Source organism: Aptenodytes patagonicus, chromosome 2 (genome assembly GCF_965638725.1).
Source record: "Aptenodytes patagonicus chromosome 2, bAptPat1.pri.cur, whole genome shotgun sequence".
Classification (NCBI taxonomy): Eukaryota; Metazoa; Chordata; class Aves; order Sphenisciformes; family Spheniscidae; genus Aptenodytes; species Aptenodytes patagonicus.
In genome coordinates, this window is record NC_134950.1 from 86,227,081 (window position 1) to 86,251,847 (window position 24,767).

A 24,767-nucleotide genomic window follows, 5' to 3' on the forward strand; every position below is an offset into this window, starting at 1 on the left:
TTTGATGAAGGACCTTGTCATAAGCTTATTGGAAATCCAAGGGTACTAAATCAATCAGATTATCCTTATTCAAAGGCTTGTCGACACCTTCAAGAAATTCTAGTAGGTTAGCCTCCTACATAAACTAGATTTACTTTTCCCTCATATATCCTATGTATTGCTGTGTCCACCTGATTTTGCTGTTTGTGGCAGTTTCTAGACACTTTTTAAGAATACTTTAAGAATAGAACAGGCAGGTTTTGAATTTTTCTAGAACTTTCACCACAGGTTCTTAAAGCACTTAACAAAAGGGGATTTTCAAAGCTGGACATTAAAGTTGACCTCCTAAATCACCTAGTTTTAAGTTTCCAGATTATTAGTAGAAATCATTACTAGGAAGCTTCAGCACCTTTCATTTTAGCATCTTCTGTTTAGTGTATATTGATATACAGAGAAAATTGATTTCAGGAAAGCACATTTGAACAGTTGGGACTAATTAGTTACACACTGGAAGAAATACTAGTAAGTTACTTGCTAATAGGTATATATTAGGGTATTTGCTTAAGGACAGATAGGGAATCAATGGCAGAGACAGAAAAAGATTATATGTTTATGGATGCATCAACATTCCTTTTTCATGGCACAGAATCTCACTTTTATTATACTAAGCTCAAGGAGCAAGTTTTCTTCTACTGTTACTCTTCTTACTAGCAAAATACTTGGCCTTGATTCCACATCATTATAGATATCTAAAGTACTTTCTAATCACTAAGTGAACTACAATTTCATGTCTGTTATTACTGGATCCCATATGGTTTTTCCTCTTTCCTGTGTGTATTGTGAAGTTATCCCTTATCATGTTTCAAAAACAACTGTATCCAGGATTTTTGCTCACCTGTAAATTTTCCATTGTAATATCTAGAAATATTAAATCACCCAGAAGCATCAAGTCCTATTTCTCTCAGAAAAGATTCAATCTTATCTTCCCCTTAGTTAGGCTGTCTCTTGGACTTCAATTATAAAACGTCCTCTATTATCCTTTATTTCTATTCCTATTGTTTCTGTCATTAGCTGGATGACAGCTTTTTTCAGCCACATGTAGATGCAAATCTCAGCACCAAGAAATTCAGGTCCTGATCATCCAGAAATTCTTTAGGTGATACTGCAGTATAAATAAATAATTTTCTGTGAATTTCTCATTTAACAAAGCCATTCTTATTTCTGGCTTTTAGAGTACATAAAAGTCCTGTATGCTGAGGGTCCAGTAGTATGATTTGTTCACAGTTTTTTCTACAACAGATCTATAATCATTCTGTATTACCAGTGGCCATTCAGAGGCCACCGAATGGTCCTCTGCTTGAAAACCATTTCTACCATTTGCTCCTTACCCCTTACATGGCTGATATTATTGTCACCATATCTTTATATTATTTGGCATTTTTCTTTGATTTTTCATTGTGAAATGTCTTGGCTCAGGTTCCACCTTAGAAAAGTGGAAGCAACATTTCCAAACTTTAATTGCATGATGAGAGGAGGTGAGAATTTAAGCTGTATTTTACATAAATGAAAAGAGTTACATTCTATACCCAGACAGAACAAGTTTACTTTGATGAGTTCTGTAGAACGTTTTATTCAGATTTTGACAGCTGCCGAGGCATGATGGTGTCCCACTCCAATCTGCAAACACCACCAGTGATGTAGCAAGGATGGAAACTGGAGAAGGAACACTGTGCTGAATACAGCCACAATGCTATTATTTGAAAATTGGATAGGTCTGTTTACAGGAATACTTGTCAGATCCTCAAGGTCAAACAAGAAACTCAGAATAGAATTAGGAGCAGACAGGAATATGGTGATCAGACTGAGTGACTATCTCTTTGGCACTGCCATCATGCAGGTCTTCTGTACTAACACTGAAGTGAGATTACAAACAAATTTCATGTAAAGAAGCAGTCATTTGCATTTCTCATTCCCATTTCAAATATGAACTAGTGACCTTGAACTGAAATGTTCAATATTTCATATTAATTTTTTTTAACCAAATAAATTTACCATTGTATTTTATTAAAAAGTCTGTCAAGAATGGGATCCTCCTTAGCAATACCAAGGACTATACAGACTGCACCATCAACAGCAAACAGCAGAAAATGCAAAGAGACAGATTGACCATCACAGCCTCTCACATTCAGGATGAATCCTTTCAAGTTGTGATGATGTTTGATATAAAACACCTTGCAAACAAGGAAAAGCTTTTCACTTTCAGAGGGCAGAAGTTTTCTTTTCCACCAGAACAAATCATAGCAGCATGTTCTTGGCTGTCAGAATCATGTAAAACTCTATAAGACACTAAGTACACCTTTTACATACCTAAATTGGGATGTTTCTATCATCTGACCCATTTTCTCACATGGTGTTCTTTCCTTCTAAAATATAACTTGGCAAGAGGCAGCCTGAGTTCAAGTCCAAACTGCTGTCCAAACTCATTTACTTTTCAATTGACACACTGCATCTTTGTACGTACACATTAAAATTATAATTTCATTGACAAGACTGTTGAGAATCCAGTGTAGAAGTTGAAGGTCCAAGCTAGCCAAAGAGTTTGCCCCTTTTCACTTTCTTCTTGTAGGGATAAAGCTTAGATAGTAAGGTTAATATAGCATAAGTTGCACAAATTGTGCATTTATGTTCCGTGTTTTGTATGACATCGATATTCTTTTGACTTCTCTTTTTTCACACAAACTAAATAAAGTGTGAGCAATGAAATCATATTAAACTCACCTAATCTGAAATTTGGTTAGACGTGAAAGAGCTGGAAAAGAGTTAGCAGAGGTTTTGGTATGTACATCATGACAGAAGCTTTCTCTAATGTCTTGTGAGCTCTGCCAATATTTTGTGTGGATACAAATCAGGCAAAAAGTAATAGATTCCTGTAAGTAGACACATGACCGTTTTCACCTGCTGCCTTTTGTGTAGCTATTGTCACTGTTCTTGCAATGCGTAATCTTTATCAGAAAAATTAAAATTCTGCTACACAAGTGAGGAAATTGTAGCAGTTTTTCATTACAAAAGTACAGTCCAAAACTTCCTGCAGAACTAAGTATTTTCAAAATCCATATGTAAAATCAGCAAGCCAAAAACCTAAGCATACCAGTGGGAATCTGCATGTACATGACAGACCCAACAATGTGGGGTATTTACGATATCAGCAATAGAAATTAGCATCAGCTGAATAGTGTAAAGAAACACAAATACAAATAAATAAATAACTTTTAAATATGTTCCTTTTTCCACTGTAATTTTTTTCTGAATGTCATAGTTTATCTTCATTATATATCACATATAACTTATGTTTTTATCACCTGTAATGGGAATAGTCATAAAATATTGCACTGTTAGATCATAAAGCTTTACAATAATAATCATAATACATTACTGAAAAATCTTTCCTGTATCACTATGTATTTTATTGATCGTATGACTTATCTGCCCTGTGATATTTGCTATCTACTCTACTACCCTTCTATTGCTCTTCACGCTTCCTACAATCCCCTTCCCTCCCTTACAAGTCTTTGCTTTGTAACACTGGATTCAGAAATCTTGTCTTTTAAGCCAGAAATTCTTTAGCCAAATAATGTCATTTTGTATGTGACCTAGGACATTAGGGTCTTGGCCAATATAAATGCTTAATAACACCAAGATTGTTTAAGTTATCATAGAAACTGAATTGAATTTTGTATTATTATGCATGCCAAAAAGGTAAGGAATTCAGCTGTGATAAAGTCCCATTAAAATACTTGCCCCAGAGTAAAAAATGAAGATTAGTACATTTGACATCAAATACCACTGATAAGTATTTCCATTTTTCAGAGAGATTAAGTTTTATTCCCAGATTCCCCTGACATTCTTAAGATAAATTATTGTACTACAGTGCTTCAAGCATCCAGCACAAAAAGGGGGCCGGTAGGGGTAGAAAAGAAAGAAAACAATATGAAACAATAAAGGAGGATATAAAGTGAGCAATACATAACTCATGTTTTCAGGATCACTCAGCCCCACAGAGCTTGACAGAAAATAAGAATGCTGTTTTACCCAAAAATACTCATTAAGCAATCAGTAAAAATTCGTTGAAACTTGTGACGTGGGATTATGAAAGGAATAGTTGAACTGGGAGATCCCCATCTAACATCCTGCTCTGAAGCCAGTCTTCCACATCCGTGATAAAGTGCTTTGATCAGACAGTTATTAATTAGTTCTTGCAGATTTTGATGAGAAGTTCTATCCTGGACTTGGTCAAAGAACAGTCCTTCTGACAGACTTTCCATCAAATTCAACAGAAGTGACTTCTCAATGTTCTGAGGAAATCAGAAGGAGAAAATTTGTCTGAAACATTTCAGTCAGTCTTACTGAAACAGTAAAATATTATTGAAAAAAGCATGATAAAGATACATTAAATGCTCATTTGGAAAATAAGGAAACAGCGTGAAGTGAGTGCTAGAGGGTTTTTTTGTTTGCATTTTTAAATAACACTACATAGGATAGGCTATGCTTATGAGGTGGTGGTTTCAGATCTGCTTAAAGAGTCTGAGCTTCTGTTGCATGTACAAGATGTGAGATGTTTACTTTGCCTTTCAGTTCCTTCTCTCTCTCAGAAAACTGGATGCTAAATTTGCAGTTATATAACTCAGTTAACACTTAAAGCATACTTTGGCATCCTACATTAAAAATATTCTCTGTGTGAAACTTTTAAAAAAAATCTCAGTCTCGGGATAGACAAAATAGAACTAACAGACATCTTGTTCAGAGATGTTCCCTTTATATGTCAGGTTTGAAACATTTTGGAGACATATAATAGAAGAAATGGCACCACAATTTCTGATTTGATGCTTTATGATAAAAACAAGTAAGAAAGAACAAGAACATTATTATTTTTATTATTACTAACGTCATATGCAAGTAACTTGCTTTTCAGAGCTGATTATCCAATTTTTTTCATAAAGAAAGACATTTTCAATTTTAGTCTTTTTTTAATAGTTATAGCAGCTAGAGATTAAAAAGATTTTAATCTTTGATTCATTATCCTCCACATTACCACTTCCCAGTTGAAAATTTCGGTAGCACAAAGCATTGAAACTAACTGGAAAATAAATTTTGATCAAAAGAGTAAGTTCAAAGAGGTTGCAAATAGTACAGAGCTGATTTTCACTTCTTTTTGAGAGACCCAAATGTGGTCTTCATGATATAATCAGGATGTGTATATTTTCATATACCTTCACACTTCAAGCATAGTTTTAAATCAATAGGCCTACACAAAAAATAGTTTGTTTAGTAAGAGTGAATTTTACTTTCTGTATGCAACCAGTATTTGATTTTTGCCCAACCCAAATCCTATCATGAAAATTGGTTGTTAGATATGTTGTGCTTGTGACTTCAAAACACAGCTGAATTTTACTTGTAGGTGCTTTGTCTTCAAACCATTCCAGAAGATACAGGAAAGAATTGCTTTTAAACATGGAACATGGATATTAATTCAGATTTTAAGTAAACAATGTACAATCTTCATAATAAAGTCAAGAGCAACCTAATTTGTTTCAAAATATTTAATGTGGCAGGTAAAGGTGTATGTTAGAACTGCAGTAGGCCTCAGAAATACGTCCACACCGAAAGCCTGGCAAATGCATTAAGACTGATCCATTCCTATCCAGGACTCTAACAGAAAACGTGGCAGTTCAGATATTCGAATAGTTCACTTATTTACATGTACCTTTATTAGGCTTTCCATTGAGCTCACCAGCTATTTGAATTCTACCAATGAACATGCATGATAACAAGGTCCACTATGAAGGTTCCATGGACCCTGATTTTGTTCAGGCTTGGCTAGGAATCTAACACCTTTCAAGCTCTGTGTGCCCTATGATACTCTAAGAGTCCTAATCCCAGTGTCCTTTTTCCCTTTGAAGGTTGCTTTGCTGGTTGAGGATGTTTCTGCAGGTACTGACTGCCCACCAGCTATAATATGCTCTATTGCACGTACTTCCAGAACAACCCAAATTTAGAGGCAGCTAATGTGTAAAGAGTTTGTTGGATCTTCAGGACTCTCTTGATTAATTAAAGGTTGAGGTGCATTGATGGATTTGTGAGGAGTTATACAACACAAAAATGCTACATGGAATCATGAAGCCCACAGAAAAAGTCTACCAAACTCACCAGCAAAGCTTTCTAGCTTTTGAAGACTCTCTGTACCCAATATAAACAATACATTTGCAACATATGGAAGGAATAGTACGGACTTCGAGCAACCTAAAATTTAATCTAACAATAATATAAAAGGATAATAAGCTTTGCTAGGAAAAAAAAAAGTTCAATGAATCTTACATAAGAAATATGATCTAAAATCTTTATAAATATTCTTTAGAAAGTTCAGACACCTCAAATGAGGACCAAAACAAAAACCACAAAACCACTAGTTCCTTCCCTGAACTTGCATTCAGATTCAGGCTGACAATATTTGTCTTGCAAATATTACCTTTTTTTTTTTTTTTTTTTTTTTTTTCTGGGGCTGTGCATGTGTGGGAATTGCATAGTATGGTGGTACAAAATCTAAATTGGCCTATGGGCAATAAAGTAGAGCAAGTAGGGTACTATAACAAAATTGCATTTTCATTTCCTGTCAAGCTTAGCTTTATTTTTGAATTTTATGTCAGTCTGGGAAAGAAGGTCTTGCATGCAACCAGTTCCTTGTGAGCCATGGTACCAATATTTTCTAAGATGTGATTTGCTGGTAAAGCCTGTTACTTCCTTTGAGAAAGAACAAATGTTTCCTGCATTGCATGTGCCTGAGCTTGACCATTGTGAATGTCCTTGCCTGTTCTTTTCTCTTCTATTCTGTGTCAACTTAGGATAATAACCCTGGCTGTTACCACCAATCTGGATTCATAGATGTGCAATTCCCTAACTCAGCCATGTGGCTAATGTATTCAGCCTATAATGCTGTATTTCAGTTTCAGAACAGTGATGGTTGGAGTGCAATAGTTGCCACAAGTAAAAGTAATGAACCATTTAGCAGTTATACGGCAGTCTGTTGCAAAGTATCTCTTGGTGTCTCTCTCTCTCCCTACCCATCTGTAGCAATAATCATGTAAGACAGTCTTTGAAATAGTGACACAACTGAGTGACTATACCAAGCATTAAAATCTAGTTAAAGTTACCATACCGTTTCTGACATTGACCTCATTAATACTGCTGTAACACATCTGATTCTTAAAGACAAAGTGCCTTTAGATAGTTATATTTCTTTGGTGAGTACAAAATACAGGAGTGAAGAGAAAATAACCCATTCTAGTTGTGATGAGGAATACAATAACCCATCACCATAGCAAAGAGTATATTTTATTTGAAAAATACGAATAAAAGATTTTGTCCCTTTTGTTTATTCAAAGAAAATGTAACAATTTCTATCAGTAACACTTGCATAAGGAGGTATACTTTACATTACTCTTTTGTTAAAAAAAAATAAAATTTTTGAGACATTGGAAAAATAAGGATGGCCCAATACTCGAAACACGCTCCTAATTTTCCTTACAATGCACTGTACCATTTATATGTACTGCAAGTACCAGGTCTTAGCAATTTATAATCCACAAAGTAACCCTAGGCAGCATAATTTCATATTCTTCTCTGCATTTGGAACATTTCCTTTGTTGCCCTTTGTGTGAGTCTATGAGTTTGGTTAACTCCAGACTGGTCCAATATTTAGATTTTCTAAAGGATGATTTTACAAAACATTATACCACAGGAATTTTGTAATACCTTTTAAATACCAGTGAGAATATTTTCACATAGACATTTTCTTGCAGTATACACAAATTAAACAACTGCCTCAATTAGAATTCAAAACCAAAAATGTTTACAATTATTTTGGTTTTCTAAGATGAATGCAAAAAATAAAGTACATAACAGAGTGAAATTGCTTTCAACTTTTACAGTCTTCTATGTGTACGTAATAAATAGCGACACTGATAAACAAATTAATTTGCTTTCAATGTATGAATCTTAATCTAATGCCAGTTGAATTCAAGCTCTTCCTTGTCTTTAAAGTGTATTAAATTACATTTTTGTCCGGTTTTAGGTTGACAATATATTTTTACGTTTTAAAATAATTATACAGACCATTTTCTCAGATGGCGTGTCAAGATTACATCATACTGAGTGCCCTCACCATTACAAGAAAGAGGGTTTTTTTCAAAGAATGCGACTAATTAATTTGGTGTAAATGTACTATTAGTTGAATAGCTGTTGCAGAAATAAAATTGTAAATTGGCAAGCCCTTAAGCATCACTTTGTATGTGCCATTTAACTTTACTCAGTATATTCCAGTTTAAGTAAAACTGGCAGTTTTCAGGGTTTAGTGGTTAAGTGGCAACAGGATTACTATTTAGGCTAATAAGAAAATATTTGAGAATATGAGTACACAAAAGATCCATGAAAGCTTTAAGCAAAGTCTATAGAATCAGACTTAACCATAAACTAGGAAACAGTTTCCCACGATACTTTCACTGAATGTATACTTCGTTCAAATCAGCAATGCTACAAAATGATTGTTCCCTCCGCGGCATACAGCGTTAATTTGCTTCCACTTTAATCAATGTTAACATAGAAATTCTCAAATATAGTTTAGATTTGTTTCTAGGACACAAAGGACCAAAGGAAAGCTTTGTGGGACCAGGAAAAGAAATCTGTAAACCTGTTCTTTCTGCACTGTGAGGCCTTTTTCTGTGGCCCTGAAGATTTAATATTCTGCTATTTGTCATGCAATCAACATGGCACTGTGATATGTATTTGAGTAAAAAACAGTAAGCACAGCAAGCATGCAGACGTATCATGATAGAAAAGCACATTTGGCGATCACTGTGGATAGACATATCAAACAGGACACACCGCAGCATCACTGAAGCAGCGTCTCAATAACCCTGCAGAGTTTTAAAGGATTCAGAATTCCTGGGGCTGTGGGTACAATGCACGTGCTGTACAGCAGCCAAGAGAGCACCAGGAACGGTGAAAAGGGCATTCTTATTTCTCTGAGATATGACCTCCTTCTCTCATTAACTTAATCGGAACATGAGCGTAAGGAGTGATTATTTGCTTATGTCACTGCACTTCCGTTGGCTTTAAGCCTGAATGTTCTATGATGCAAATAAAAAGGTAACAATGGCGAGAACACTGCTTAAAGCACAAACTACAATTGATTTTCCCTGCTTCGCTGTAGGGCCGGAGGGAACAGCCATAAAGATAACTAATACCTGGCTCTCAAAACTATAACACAACAATGAATGCAGTTTTCATGCAGATGTGGTACAAAGTATTGTGGTCCATGGTACTACTAATGCTGAAAGATTTTCTTCCTAGCATTCTACTCATACAATATAAAAATTTAGATGTTGGCATAAAGCAAGTGCGATCTAAATCAAAAGAAAAATTATCCTCATAAAATCCTGCACTACTAGTTGCTTCATTTGGGACAAAACTGAAACATATCCTAACTACTCCCAAAAAAGACAATACATAAACCATTCTCAGCTTGAGTATAACTCTTACTGCATTAAAGCATCTGTTTAACTTTACTCTACAATAAGAATGTCTCCTTAAATGCATTTCTAGATGATTCTGTATTTGGTAAATTAAATAAATAAAAAAAAAAGAACAGATTATTAAACTACTTTCAAATCATCAGCAGAACATTTTAGGGTTTGGGTTATTTTCCCCTTTAAATAGCCTTGTGGGTTCAGATGTTGACAGAAAGGGAAACATTACAATTTTCAAGTTGCAAACAAAACAGTGTAGTAAAAACCAACTCTGGAACTACAATACAACTAATACTTTTTAGAGTTTGAAAAGTTTCTTACAAAGCTACTTGCTAATTTTTCCAGAAGGCTGTTTAAACCAAAAGCAGTCAACAGCATCTCAGGAAGGAGTTTATTAAAAAAAAAAAAAAAATCCTCGAAGTGGAACTGACCAGAAGTTTCGGTCATGTCTAGGATCTACCCAACCATACAGTAAAGAAGGGAAGGCTTAATAATCTGGTTCACCTGTGTGGCCTACAGTAGGTCAGCAATAAATGCAGACCCTGCTTGGAGGAGCAAAAGGTACTCCCTTCTCTACTATGCTGAAGGTAAGTATCACCTAAAACGCAGAGAGGAGGAATCTAGTGGAGTGTACAGATCTGTATCACTCTCCACACCAGCCCAGAGAGTAAAAAAACAGTACACAGCTTCTGCTCTGGACAGTTTCCTTAGCAAATGCATATTGCAGGAAGTCCACTTCCCTAAGTGGAGCTACAATTTTTTTAGAAGCAGAAGACTGTAATAGATGGTGAGCCTTATAGGTCATAATCTTTCATGGGATATTATGAGCTCCTGGTCCTTTCACAGTACTATCACAAGAAAGACAAAGAGAAGGTTAAAGTTTCAAACAAAACAAAGGAAAACATAAGAATCTGCTGGATTAGGTGTTAAGCAGCCTGCAATGTTAAGCAGAACTGTTAAGCACTTCTGCAATGCTAAAAAGTTACTAACATAAGAAATCAATTTAATCTGTAAGAACTACAATAATGGTACATTGTCATTTTTTCTTCCTCCACTGACTTAAAATGTTCCTGTTACCCTGATGCTTTGTCCTGGTTTTGGCTGGGATAGAGTTAATTTTCTTCCTAGTAGCTGGTACAGTGTTTTGGATTTAGGATGAAAATAATGTTGATAACACACCCATGTTTTAGTTGTTGCTAAGCAGTGCTTACACTAGTCAAGGACTTTTCAGCATCTCATGCCCTGCCAGCGAGAAGCTGGGAGGGGGCACAGCCAGGACAGCTGACCCAAACTGGCCAAAGGGGTATTCCATACCATGTGACGTCATGCTCAGTATATAAACTGGGGACAGTTGGCCGGGGGGCGGTGACCGCTGCTCAGGAACTGGCTGGGCATCGGTTGGTGGGTGGTGAGCAATTGCATTGTGCATCACTTGCTTTGTGTATTCTTTTATCATTATTATTATTATTATTTTCCCTTCCTTTTCTATCCTATTAAACTGTCTTTATCTCAACCCATGAGTTTTACTTTTTTTTTTTCCCCCTCCTCAATTCTCTCCCCTATCCCACTGGGGGTGGGGGGAGTGAGTGAACGGCTGTGTGGTGTTTAGCTGCCTGCTGGGTTAAACCACAACATGTTTGAAATAGGGAGAGAAAAGCTTGCTCTGCTTAGATGGAAATTACTCTATGGAGAAATTAAATATCAGTAGATTGAACTAAAAACAAAAAAGCATCATCATCTTACTCTCTTTGTTTCAATTTTCTCTATTCCAATGTCTTACCAGCAGCTCTATTTTGCTTTTAGTCACACATGAAAATAGAGATACATTATGATTAAGAACTCCGTGTTGTAAACTGACTCTCGTAGCTCCTGGACTCAGACCAGCAAAACACTTGAAAAGCTTCATCAATTGACATAAGTGAAGGACAGTGAACCAAACAACTGCATAGTTTAATGGTGCTGCCATTGTTGTTTTTATTGAAAGGGCCTACGCTTCATCTGCTTTGCTGCATAAAGAGTACTTTGGACCCATTCCATTTAAATGAATGATGTTGCCGTGAAAAGACCAAAAGAAAAAGCACAATACTGGAAACAACAGTTCCTCTAGCACACAGTAACAGAGCAGGTCTGGGGTTATGGGCTAGAGCCGTGTTTGGGCTAACAGCTAATGATGCCCTCCCTCTGTTAGCTGGTTATGGATGGAAAGATTATGAAGGACATAACAAAATGACATCATCTCAATGCAACCTGCTAATTCAATAAGATGAAATCATTGAAGGACCATTTATTTAAGAGGACAGGTGTGGCTTATCCCTTCTGTAAAGGAAAGACTGTTAGCGCTTCTCACCCTGGTAGTAAACCCCATTGGCTACCTCACATTGGGATCACAAGGCCTAGAGCACAGCTAGAAATGCAATGTCACAACCACCTGCAAGAGATTTGCTCCTCCATTAGCTATCTTCCTAAATAGGCGTGACTATAAACTTACTGTAGCTTGGAGATGTTAAGCATATTGCAATAAAAATGTCATTGCTTGGCTTTACTTAAGGTATTGTTACAGATACGGTACCACGGACTTTATTGAGCAATTAAAAAATATACACAAGGGACAATAGCTTCTTTTTTCTGTATTTTTCAAAATTTTACTTTCTTCCAATTGGAGAACCCAGTTTCAAATATGAAAAGGGCACTTGTTCTACAGTAACTGCATACAACTTGCTCAGTTCCAAGTACTGTATTCATTTTTTGTTACCGTTGCTGTCATTGTACCTCCAGTCGTTTAGGAACTTCTCTGTGCTGGGAATTACAACTAAGTTGTTCTTTCTGATTCTATTTCCCCATAGAGTTCAGCTAGCTTCCTGAACTCAGGTCCCCAGTCTCCAAGGTAATTATAATCCTGGTCAGAGTGTGTTGTGGCTGAATCCAGAGAGCTGATAGATCCAGCTTCTGATCTATGACCCTCATAGGCGTATGTCTGTAGGGAGTCATACGGGGGCACGCTGGGGTCCAGATCAGCCTCTGCCAGTCTTTGTTTAATGAACTCCTGAAGATCTATACTGTCAAGGCTTGAGGAGGGATGATGCCTGGGCACAGGCTTCACTTCAGGACGAACATCCCTCCGGTATTTTAGCTCCTCAGCAGCTGATGGATTCCGCAGTGCTGTGATGTCAAATGCTTCTGTGTCTTCTTCTCCACCGCCCTCATCATCATATGTCACAACGTTTTCCCGGACGTCTTCTTCTGAAATGATCAAGGGCTCCTTCTTGCTACGTCTTAGGGTGATGAAAAGGACCACAATTGCTAAAGAGAAAAGTGCAGATATTAGATTAGGTTTAAAGTTTACATCTGAAGTAAATACATATATGCCACAGAAAGAGCAGACACTAAGTCATGAATACAGAGGTGTAATACTTTCAGGCTAATATTGGTATTTGGGATCCTGAATCATGTCAGGCACGTGTCCGTAACAAAGGGTCACCAAACCTGTCCAACCTGGGAAAGATCGTACTTATATTCCTAAGTGAGCAATGCCTTTGTTGCGTAACGTGTTACCTGAGGATAGATTACTGTATGCCTGGAGAGCACCCATGAAATCCATATAGCTGTGTTTTGACATAGCCACATGCCAAAGTGCAACAGGCTGAGACCACACAATTAAGGGGAAAATTAATAACGCTGTACTGAAACTACAAACTTCTGATACAGCCTCATCTTCCAAAGGGCCAGTAAAGAGCACTCTTCTACTGTATATTTTCTTTGTGGGGACTGCTGAGGTTTCTTGAGCCAATAATGAAATCTACTAGTTAGATTATCAGGGATCTCATAAAGGAGATAAAAGGGGATAACATACTTCCAGCTAAACGAGAAATGAGTAACTAAGGCTGACATTTTTCAGAAGCATTGTTAAGGGCTTTCAGTGCTTCATTAAAACCGATATTTAGCATATATATTGAACTAAAATGTAAAAGGTTTTCTCTTATGAATATTCAATCATCAATGGATGATCAATATCAATGGATGATAAAATGTAAGATTATAAACTAAATGTATTACTATACATTTTAAAACAGCTTTCTGACAATGTAATTCTGAAGTGACCTATGAGAAAAGTAGTCTTTAGAAAATGTAGAGCCTTTGGAAAAAAAAACCCAAAACTCAAAATCTCCTATGTGGGTCACAGTGCAATTCTCATTATTTCTTGCTGTCTCTGCAAGAACGCAGAAAGGCACATGAGTAGTACAGAGATATGTGCCCAGCAAGCTGTGCCTCTGCCAGGAAAAAAAAAAGAATATTAACTAACGGATAACATTCAAATTGGTCTGGGGCAAAAAAAAAAAAAAAAAAGTCAAGAGAAAATGCACTTGCAGGGCATTTATCTAATGGAGTCATCTTATAGTCTCATATGTCCCTTGCCCCTGTGCATTATGTTGTGCATTGCTATCAGCTTATCCCACAAAGGTAATTAAGGAATGGTTTTTGTACAGTGCTAATGGTGCTTCTTACAGTGTAATGCATTTCAAAAAGCTTTCCTCATCTCTTTTCTATGATTTTTCACACTGTTCTAGACATGGAATTAGAGTCAGTGGCTTTTTGAAATCTTTCCAAATTACAGAAAAAAGATCTGCAGTGCTAATTACTTGATAACCTCTGAAAAATAATTTCTGGTGGATTCCAGATATTCACGAATGTACTTTAAAGGCATTTTTCCCTATTAATTTTAGCTAAACCTTTCCCCCCTAATCACAGCTATGTGTTTCTAATTACCTCCTACTACCAGGCAGCCTCTGGTTCAAAAACATATCATATTAAAAATTTCTGCCCTGCCACATTCAGAGAGCCAGTGGAAGGATAGCATTACTGAATATTGAAAATGGCCTACCAAGAAGAATGACAACACAGAGCAGGATTGCGATTAAAGCTCCTGTGCTCAAGCCAGCGGAGGAGAGGAAAGCTTCAGCATGGCAGGTTCTTACTCGTCCATCTCTCTCACATGCACAAACCCTAATTGTGAGGGTACTGCTGCTGCTGAGAGGGGGCACTCCACCATCAGAAATCAAAACCGGGAGGTAATAGATATCTTGAGTGGTTCGACTGTATCTCCTTCGTCTCGTCAGGATACTGGCTGTATTATCTACAATATCAAAACCAGAATACCATTTTAATGAAGCAAAAAATTAAAAATGTTATTGACTGTTTGCTTCCCGTTGAGTAGAAGCACAGGGCATCTTAAAACTAGACAGTCCTAGAAAATGCACAATCTAGAATGAAAACTTGACAGGAAGCATTTGTGGCCAATGGAGAGAAAAGAGAGTAAAGTAGCATTACATAAATAAGATTATTGAAGCTCATGTACCTGTCTTAGAGTCTAAATGAACTTTGACAAACATTTTGGGCCCAGTTTGCAAGTGTTTTAATCCCATGTTATGCTGTTGGTAGTATATGGACACTTGTAAATGTGAAGACCTGGAATCCTGAGAATATCTGTTGTGGAATTCATCCACAACATAAAATCCTCTTGATTCTCAGAAGAATGTTAAAAGGTCTTTAGTAAAAGTTAAAATAAGAATTTCATGTTTTACTGTTTGTGATAGGTTTTATAGATCAAGTGAGCTTTCAGAAAACAACTGAGAGGACAGTGGCCAAAGACGCATGCTGTGGGGAAGTCAAGAGGAGGAAGGGAAGGGGAAGGGGAAGGGAAGAGAGCAGATATTAAATGTTCTAAACTGGTAGAGGTTAAAGGTAAGTCAGGAAAGGGGAGAGAAAGTGATGTAAGATTATGTCACAGTTATGTTACCGACAGGTCCATCTGGCATATATTATAGTCAGTGAGAATACTAATGCTTATCACATGCACATTGCAAGAGCATTTATAGGCACTAATTAGGATAGTAAGCTGCCACCCATATCCCTTTAATTCCAAGAAATTAAGGGGCATAAAGAGAGTGCAGGGGAAGAAATGCTACAATAATATATAGTTGTATCTTATTTTCACATGTGTAAAATTTAATTTCAGTTTGTTGCCACCACTTCAAAAGTACTGACCCCTGAATAAGAGCCCACAGATAAATCAAACAAAATTGGAGACAGTGAGAAATCAGAGACATGAGCAGTTGTGGAGAGAGATGGGGACTGAGAAATGGGAAGAGAGAGTGGAAGAAAAGAGCTCTCCTCTCGTACTGCTTGCCTATGATTTACAGTCACACAGTTTCCAAACTGCAGGGTTGTGGGTTTGGAGTTTTTTAACAAACAACTCCGGGGTGATAAGTGTAAAAATACACCTGCTGCGTTTCTCTTCCTATTACAAACAAAACAGAAAAACTACTTCTTTTTCCTTGGCACTGTAGCTACAGCATTAAATAGGTTTATCATAATCTATGGAAAAATTTAGTCTGTGACACTTTGTGAAAATCTAGTGCAACAATACAGCTAGTGTGGCATATTTTAGCATATAGGACTGATTACTTTCCACACGCATACTTGAACGGAAGGGTTAAGTTTTTGTTTCAACTGGATACAAACTGTTTACCTGGTGACTACTCTTCATGCAAATCTTCCACCAAGCTCTGTGCCAAATTTTAAAACATTCATTTTAACTCACTTCTCTCAACATTTTGCTTTTGCAGTTCACCCGACAGTGGTACTGAGAAAAACTGATAGTATAGCCCCACATCAGCATAATATCATAACATAATATATTTGGTAACAGGTTTCACACAAGAAATATATATGAGGTGGGAAGGAATACCCTTGCTGCTGAGCCAAGAACTGAGCATCAGGTTCCACTGCATTAGCTTTTCTTCTCCAGCCCCCCTACTTCTTGGAAATCTCCATCATTGTGAGTTTGTTATAAACTCATTAAATTTTGTTCTTCTAGTTTGCAGTGGGTGCAAAATATGATATTTATTTATTTATTTATTTATTTATTTATTTATTTATTTATTTATTTGCAGTAGGCCTTGAAGTCCTCTTCTGCTTGTTCATGTCAAGGTATACTTTTGATGACTGAATCCCAAGATTCATGCCAACTTCCTCTTCAGAGGCATGACACCAGCCAGTTATAATGCCGTTTATATTCATTCCATTTACAGAACCCTATTGAAACCACAGTGAGATGAACAGATAATTCTTTCATCTGAAAAAATCTGACACAGACCAAGATCATCACGTTGTGGAAATAATATTTGCACAGAGGTTATAAAATACCTATGAGAAAACATACTATACTCCTTACAAAGTTGCCAGACACTACACACACGCCCTCCCAAAATAAGAAAGTGTTTTCAATAACCCGCAGAAGAACCCCAACACAGAGGTGATTAAAAGATATACAGTAAATCAGTATTTTCTTGATATAGGGTTGTGGAAATGATTCCTATATACCTATAGCATATGACATGCAGAAATATTTCTTTCATTTTTGTAAAAACGCTGTTAAATTTTAGCTCTTCTCCATATTGCTTAATCTGGGCTAGTGAAACCTTATAAAAACATACTGTGGTATTCTCAGTAATGCTGATTTTTTTCATTATCTTATTGTTAAGAAATAAATGATTTCCACATTATTCTACAACTAGACTAGGGAGCAAAGTGTTCTGTGTTATAATTGAGTCGACTGAAGAAATCAAGCTTGATATCACTGAAATTCAGATTGCATTTATTGTATAAAGAAAACTCTCCCCTAAAGCAGGGTGATCAGTGGCCTTAAGGCCATAATTACAGATTGTGCCCACCCATGGAGGTCTTACTAGCCTCTGCCACTCTAATTTTTTTTTTTCCTAACATATACAGAACAATCCCAACTCTAATTTTACAAATTTGGACCAGCTTGTTCTTTGATAAATGTATGGTCTTCTACTTTTAATTAAATGCAGTACATGAACAATCTCAATGATCTATTTTGAAATACTCCTAAAACAAGCAAATAATCTTATGGAACACAGATTACAAAGAGTTAGATTGTCTGCATGTCTTTTAATTTTTCAACACATATATTGGTATAATCAGGGGGTAAAGTAAGCAGCTGTTTTACCTTTCTGCTACATAATGTTGCATTAAAAACTTTGCTTGCTTTTTTTTAATAATGCATCGCCCATTTGCCACTTTTTCAATTTTTTTCTGCTAGACTGTCAGTCCCAACTTCCCTAATACTGCTGGAGGACACAGGTAAAATCTTCAGTGGTCCAAAGAGGGAAACCACCATGGAATACAAAATGACCTTCAGTTGGTCTGCCTGTCAGCTGCCCAAGCAGTGGCAGATTGAGCTCTAGATACAGCCCAAGAGCAGAAAGAAACTCACATATCTGTGATTATTAGGGAATTTCAAGCAAATACATATTTTGCTTACAAAGAAGTTAATGTTCTCAGTATATATATAAGGTGATGACTGCTGCTCCTGCCTTTCTACACTCAGAAAAAAGCTTCATCATCACTTCCCCCATATGCGTGAAAAACTCCATTGACTTTAGTTGTTCAGAATCCAATTTATAATTGCTTCCCTTCCTTGAAATTACAGATTATTAGCACAGCTCCTTTCTAACAATTTCTCTTTTTATTTCCTGCAGTTGCAGGTTGTTAAACAAAACAAGGCTGGGGAGTGAGTATGATCCCTGGAACACCAGCTGTTCACACTGTTAAATTTTAGCACTCTCCCTGGTATTTCGTTGGTCTGGGCCAGCTAGGACTCTCTCACATAACACCCAACCACAGTTGGGCTTAATAACATACACCAGGGACCCTCCCCAGCAGGCAGTATGGATGAGAGTGCACCAGGTTTGTCTCCTCCCACTTTACACAGTGCTTCAACATTATTCCAACAGCCTGCGGATCCTTAAGCATCCCTAAACAGCCTCATGCCTCACACTCTGCAACACGTAACTTCCCTTCGTGACATGGTAACAATGATTGCAGCTCTGTTGGGCTGCAATACAACTTTGCCATTCTTTCATAAGCTCAGAAGAGAAAAAAAAGCATAATAATGAAATCTGAGCTCCACTGGGTACTACACAGGGTCCAGAAGAGGTACAAGACTAAGTGGTATGTAATGTACGCTGTCAGCCTGTGTTATTAAGCTTCATTGCAAGAGAACAGTCACAGTCCTGTTTTTCTCTGTGGGTCATTGTTCTTTTTTTTGCCTTTTTTTCCCCCTCAGCACCAATACTGCCACAATAAACTAAAGTCTGAGTGGTCACCTAGAAATCCCACTGAAGTCATTAGAGAAGTCCAACGCTCCCATATGCACTTTTTAGCACGTGTACTTATCAACAGAAAGAGAAAGCAGTTTCAAAGAAGTGACAGTTCTAAGCAGAATTATATTTCAAGTTACAACAAATGAGAAGATGACAATCACACAACAAAGTTATTCAGAAATATCTTAAAAACCTAAGGATATGTTCAAGGACTCAGCTTGAAATGTAATTCCCTATTGGTAATAAGTGACACCATATCCATGAGCTAAGCATTAATATTAACATCTGTCATGTCTCTCATCCCGAAAGAAAAAATTCTCAGATCTTACACTGCTAAATCCAAAAGGTGACAGTAAGTGTTATTATCAATAATAAGAACAGTCTTTCATTTCTGCTTAATACTCTACTTCATTTCTGTTACGGTGTCTACAAGCCCTAAACACTTCAGTTCAGCTACCTTGTCCATATAAGTAAGAAAATCCTACAAAATTTTCTCCATGTGAATCTTCCTGGGCCTACACCCAAAGGCGGCCCAGTATTCAAATCTGAGCAGGAAAGCATAACCACCTCCTTCCACCCTCTGGCATAAATCTAAAAAAGAGCGAATGATCCAGTATCACTATACAGCTACAGAAGCAGGGATGAAAACGCAGGCTGGAAAGAAAAGCATCAGAGACCAAATATAATGAAGAAAACCTGAGGATTCCTGGGCAGGAATCTAGCAGTAATGAAAGGTTTTAAGCACAGAGACTATTGGCAAAGATGTAAAGGAGAGAGCACTGAGATGTCAGCACGTATGCTATAAGGATAACTATGGACAGATGGGGGGAAAATTGTAAGGACAATAAATAAAAACTGTGAGAAAAGTAAAAGACCAGAATGACAAAATGGACAAACTGGACAATTCAAATGTTACAGTGAAAACATTTGAAAAGCGTTATAATTAAACCGTTCTTGGCTGGGGTGGAAGGTCTTGACATCTTTATATTGCACAAGATAAATACAAATTGAAAAAATAGACATTTTTGCTTTTAATGCTGTATTTGTTCTTTCAAATTTAAATTGTTTTTCTTTTATCATTAACATCATAGAATTAAATGTTAGTATAGGACACAATTTTAGGTAAAGAAGGTGCCAGAATCAAATTTTTAATTTCAAAAATTTGCCATGGTGAATTTGTGTTATTTGTATTCTTTTGAGTAGTAACTAGATTTCTGTAGAACATGTTACATGACATATACCCAGGAGATTCTGTAACAGCATACACAATTCTAAGCATCCTCAAAGAAACAATGTAGAGCTTTTCCTTCAATGCAATGTCACAATTTTGAACACAAATAAAAAGTACCATCGTAATCTTTTGGTCACTGGCATGGAAATTTTCTGCTCCCAGTATCATCAGAGGTGATAATTCTCACTGTTACTCTCAGTATTGCAGAGAGTTACAGATAGTAGCTCTTAGTACATGCCCGTGTGTACACATAAATAAAATACTGGAAAATAACTCAGCTCTCACATACTGTTCTTTCTCATTACATCTTTTAGAATATTTTACAAATTAGATCTCTAACATTTTTACAGAGAAGGAAACTGTGTCTAAGAACTGATTTTCTGAAGGTCACTAAGAATCAAGGGCAGTGGAAAACAACCAAAGCTAATAACATTGGCATAATACTCATGTTTGAGTCAGAGCTCTATTCTTGAGGACAATCGTATGTGAAGGTATGCCAGCAAAATGAATCTATAATAAAAGCTTAGCCAAACTGCAGTACCAACTGCATCCTGGCAGCTATTCTGGTGTTCTAAGCTTCCATGTTTTAATTGTTTATATTCCTTATCAAAAACTATCGGAGGACCCACTGAGAGGGGAACTAGAAAGACAGCAACTTTTAAGAGAATGATCTTAACATGTAACAAAAAAATCCCACAAACTGTAAAGGCTAAAGGCAGCCAAGTATGAAGAGAGATGCTGATGACCTAGGAAAAGGTTTACTGAGGAGAAAAAGAAAAAGCTGTATCGACAAAGTTAGTTTGAAAGGGAGGAGGGGGGATCATGGATTGAGAAATTCCTTTGATACCTGAAAACAGATGCAGCAGATAGACAGGGGAGACAAGTGTATAGGATAGCAGCAATAGCACTAGAATGATGAGAACTACAGACCCGATTCTTTTAGGTTTGGAAGGAAAGACCTCTTTATCTCAATAGATTTAAACTGTGAACTTCACCCCTGAGAAGCATGATAAGAACCAGGACTCGCTGGAGATGAAAGGTCTGGCTGCTAAGGGAAATTCACAACTCCAACATAGGGAAAGAAAGATTTATCTGATTCCTTGTCGTGCACATTGCCCCATTTCGTGATCTAAACTTTCTCGCACTTGGGCTATGCTTTGCAAACATGGCAATTAGAACTTAAGATTCATCTCAAGTGGGTTTGACATTACACATGGGAAATTCTGTATAGCTCCAACACAGCAGCTCTTCACACTCTGAACATGTGGTAGTTTATTAAGCCAGACTGCACACTGCATACAAGGCTGCTACCGCATTCCTCTTACCATCTTCTCTGCCTTTTTACATTGAGCTTCTGAACTAACAAAAGAAAGTAGGGCATAGGAAAATCAAGGAAGCTGAGATACAATAATAACACCATGAAGGTGACTACTGGAGTACTTTGGACACTTATTATTCACAATTTGAGAATTATTTTGACACGTTATACATTACAGGCAGGCACAAGAGAAATGGAAGTAAAAAAAATAGAGTAAAACCCTGTTTATAACTTAAGGTGTATTTTAATTTTCACTTCTGGTTATATCAGCAGTTCAACTTCCATAAATCTTCTGAGAAGTCATAATTAATTAAAACCAAAACAAAATATATTGGAATAATTTGCATTTCTTATGTTATTAAAGTTAGAGCAGCTAATTTCTTTATGTGGGACTATATTGATAAGCATTTCTGTTTCATTTCTTTACTGATAACTCTTGTAAATATTTTTTTTCTTTTGTGCTGGTTTCAAAGCTCTTGCCGTTGGGCTTCCTTTCTAGTTCACTGGGTAGCAAAAATGAAAAGCAACATAGCAGAGTTTTTGGGCCTGAAACATAGTTATTTGCTTATGGGTTGGTTTGTGAAACACCAACAGGTAGCAGCACTGAAGACAAATGTATGAAGACCTATACACCATGCACTAACTTACCTACCTCATCAATCTTAGATCCAGTTTTTTTAAATCAAAAAAAGATCAAAGAAGTTCACAGGCCTGTGGAAGGAAAATGTCTCCCTCTCTGGTAGCTAGTCCTGGTTTTCTGTCCTTTGTACTCGTGGTAGAATTCCTTTTTTACTTTCATATATTGATTCTGTGATAATACCTGCTCAGGCATTCAACCTGTTTACAGTAACAGCGCTTCTATGGACTGTGCTTACCGTCACCGTGTATAATGCTAACTTTGCTCTTTCTCAGATATAATTTCTCTCAAGTTACAACTTGACTTCTTTACAAGATGATATTTCATGGAAGGGCAGTAGTAACTTGCCATACTACACAACCAGAGTGAGCATGCCACTTTGATGCAAATGAAGGCAGGAACTAGGTAGCTGTTTCCCACTTATGTTGGGTTGCAAAGTGGGGGTTTCAACCCGACCTCTTTTAATGCCACTTCAGACAATCTAGAGCAACTAAGGCATGGTCTGGTATCTGGCATGCTTTTTTGCAACTTTAAAGCCCTGAAGTCAGTTCACTGGCCTGCCACAGACTTTGTGTACAATATGGTTGGATATAAGAATTTTGCACGTATGAGAGAACAGAGACAAACAGAAACTTCTGCACGGGAATTAACGCTGGGATGGGATGAATTACTCTCTGGAGGTTGCTCTCTTCCTAAATAACAGCAATGCCAAGCAAAACTGATCTTTTTTTGACTTATTTTTGATCTGTAACACAGGAAAAATGTTAATTGGCATCACAGGCATGGGTGGATGAACACATTACAAATTTCATCTTATACAGATGCCATTGAACTCAACGTGCTCCAGATTTTATAGAAAAGCAGGTCTCTACTTCTGTGGGTATTAAAGTATCTCATGGTATAACATTAAGAAAAAGGAATCTCCAAAGGGATAATATCAGAAAAATGGCCTACCTTTGTTCCAATTCCAGAATATTTTCCATCACTGGGCAATTTTCAAAAGGCCAGATCTTTGAGAAAAGTGGGCAGAGGGGAAAAATAAAACTGCTTTTTTTTTTGTGAAATGAAACCTTTGTCCTGAAGAAATAAAAGGAGAGGAGAACAAATGCTAAGCATTCTCTAGGGAGTTGTTTTTCCTTGAAAGTAAGGTAAACTTTGTCTACTTTCAGAAGTTGGCAGTCTCAATTTATTAAGGTAAGAAAATGTACAAATATTATTGGTGGTGTTGGGTGAATAGTCTCTGTACAAACCCTTATCATGCAGGAAATTTACAACACCCACTGGAGCATCCACGGTAGACTGTATATCTTGTGAAAAAAGATACCACCGGCAAAACAGTGCTTTACAGTGTATAAAATTCATAAATGTTCTCTTGCACCTAAGTGAACTGTCCTCTGGGGGTTCAATCTCTTGCCAGCTCCCTGAAAAGTGTGATATAACTTCTGAAAGAGGTCTCTAATAGGTAAAAAAATAGACAGAAAGAGGGAATGAATTTTTTAAACTCAGAGAGACTATGCAAGTGTGTGTCTATATATTAATGGTTGGGGATATCATAACAATGACATATGCTCACATGCATTTTCCATCAAACTAACGAATTTTGACAAATCTATCAACCATTCTTTAAGCATCTGGAAAAATATTATGATTTGTTCAGCATAAAAAAAGTATAAATTTAAAATTCAGTACTTAGAAACAGCTCTATGCTGAAGAGGCTCTTTCTTTTCTCTAATTCCCCAACAGAAGGTGCTTTTAGTCTCATATTGCCCTGGAAAATTTTAAATGGGACATCCAAAAGCAGACATTTCTGATTAGGCAAAAAGTATAAATCTAAGACATTGCACACAAGTGAAAAAAGCATTTCAAAATTATCTATGATAACATCCTAAAAATCAAAGTGACAAGAACACAAGCAACAATGAACTGAGTTATGTAGCATCTGAACTGCAACATAAAAGCACCTCCAGATTAAAAAAGTATTTGGCTGTTGTGCTGCTTTTGGCTGGGATAGAGTTAATTTTCTTCACAGTAGCTAGTATGGGGCTGTGGTTTGGATTTGTGCTGGAAACAGTGTTGATAACACAGGGATGTTTTTGTTATTGCTGAGCAGTGCTTACACAGAGTCAAGGCCTTTTCTGCTTCTCACCCCACCCCACCAGCGAGTAGGCTGGGGGTGCACAAGAAGCTGGGAGGGGACACAGCCGGGACAGCTGACCCCAACTGACCAAAGGGATATTCCATACCATATGACGTCATGCTCAGCATATAAAGCTGGGGAAAGAAGAAGGAAGGGGGGGACGTTCGGAGTGATGGCGTTTGTCTTCCCAAGTAACCGTTACACGTGATGGAGCCCTGCTCTCCTGGAGATGGCTGAACACCTCCCTGCCGATGGGAAGGAGTGAATGAATTCCTTGTTTTACTTTGCTTGTGTGCGTCGCTTTTGCTTTCCCTATTAAACTGTCTTTATCTCAACCCACGAGTTTTCTCACTTTTACCCTTCTGATTCTCTCCCCCATCCCACCGGGAGGGAGTGAGTGTGCAGCTGTGTGGGGCTTAGCTGCCGGCTGGGGTTAAACCACGACAGCTGCTCAGGTTTTAATAGAAATTGCAACATTTTTCTGAACAGAATAAATTGTAAACAGTCCTGTTTTCATTAAAAAGCCTTCATAAGTACAACTCCCAAACAAACAAAAAGGCGTCTTCCCTGGGTTTGCTTTCTAAAATTGCAGGAAATTATTACAACTTACTGTGTTTTCTTCGCATAGCAAAGAAATTCTATTGCAGGTCTTGTTCTGTCTTGCTTACATGTGTACAGATACTGCATCATTTTGTTGGCTGT

The 24,767-nt window shown here is 37.1% G+C and overlaps 1 protein-coding gene across 2 annotated transcripts in view; it reads right to left on the reverse strand.

Moving 5' to 3' along the window:
* Window positions 1-11,098: 11,098 nt before the first annotated feature.
* CDH18 (cadherin 18) overlaps window positions 11,099-24,767 on the reverse strand; it is a 298,102-nt gene continuing 284,433 nt past the window's right edge. For both annotated transcript variants that reach the window (XM_076330375.1, XM_076330374.1), the window contains exons 12-13: window positions 14,437-14,688; window positions 11,099-12,857 (exon numbers count right to left, since the gene is read on the reverse strand). In XM_076330375.1, coding sequence (XP_076186490.1) covers window positions 12,367-12,857; window positions 14,437-14,688 — 743 coding nt within the window. In that variant the 3' untranslated portion in view covers window positions 11,099-12,366. The remainder of the gene's footprint in view (window positions 12,858-14,436; window positions 14,689-24,767) is intronic.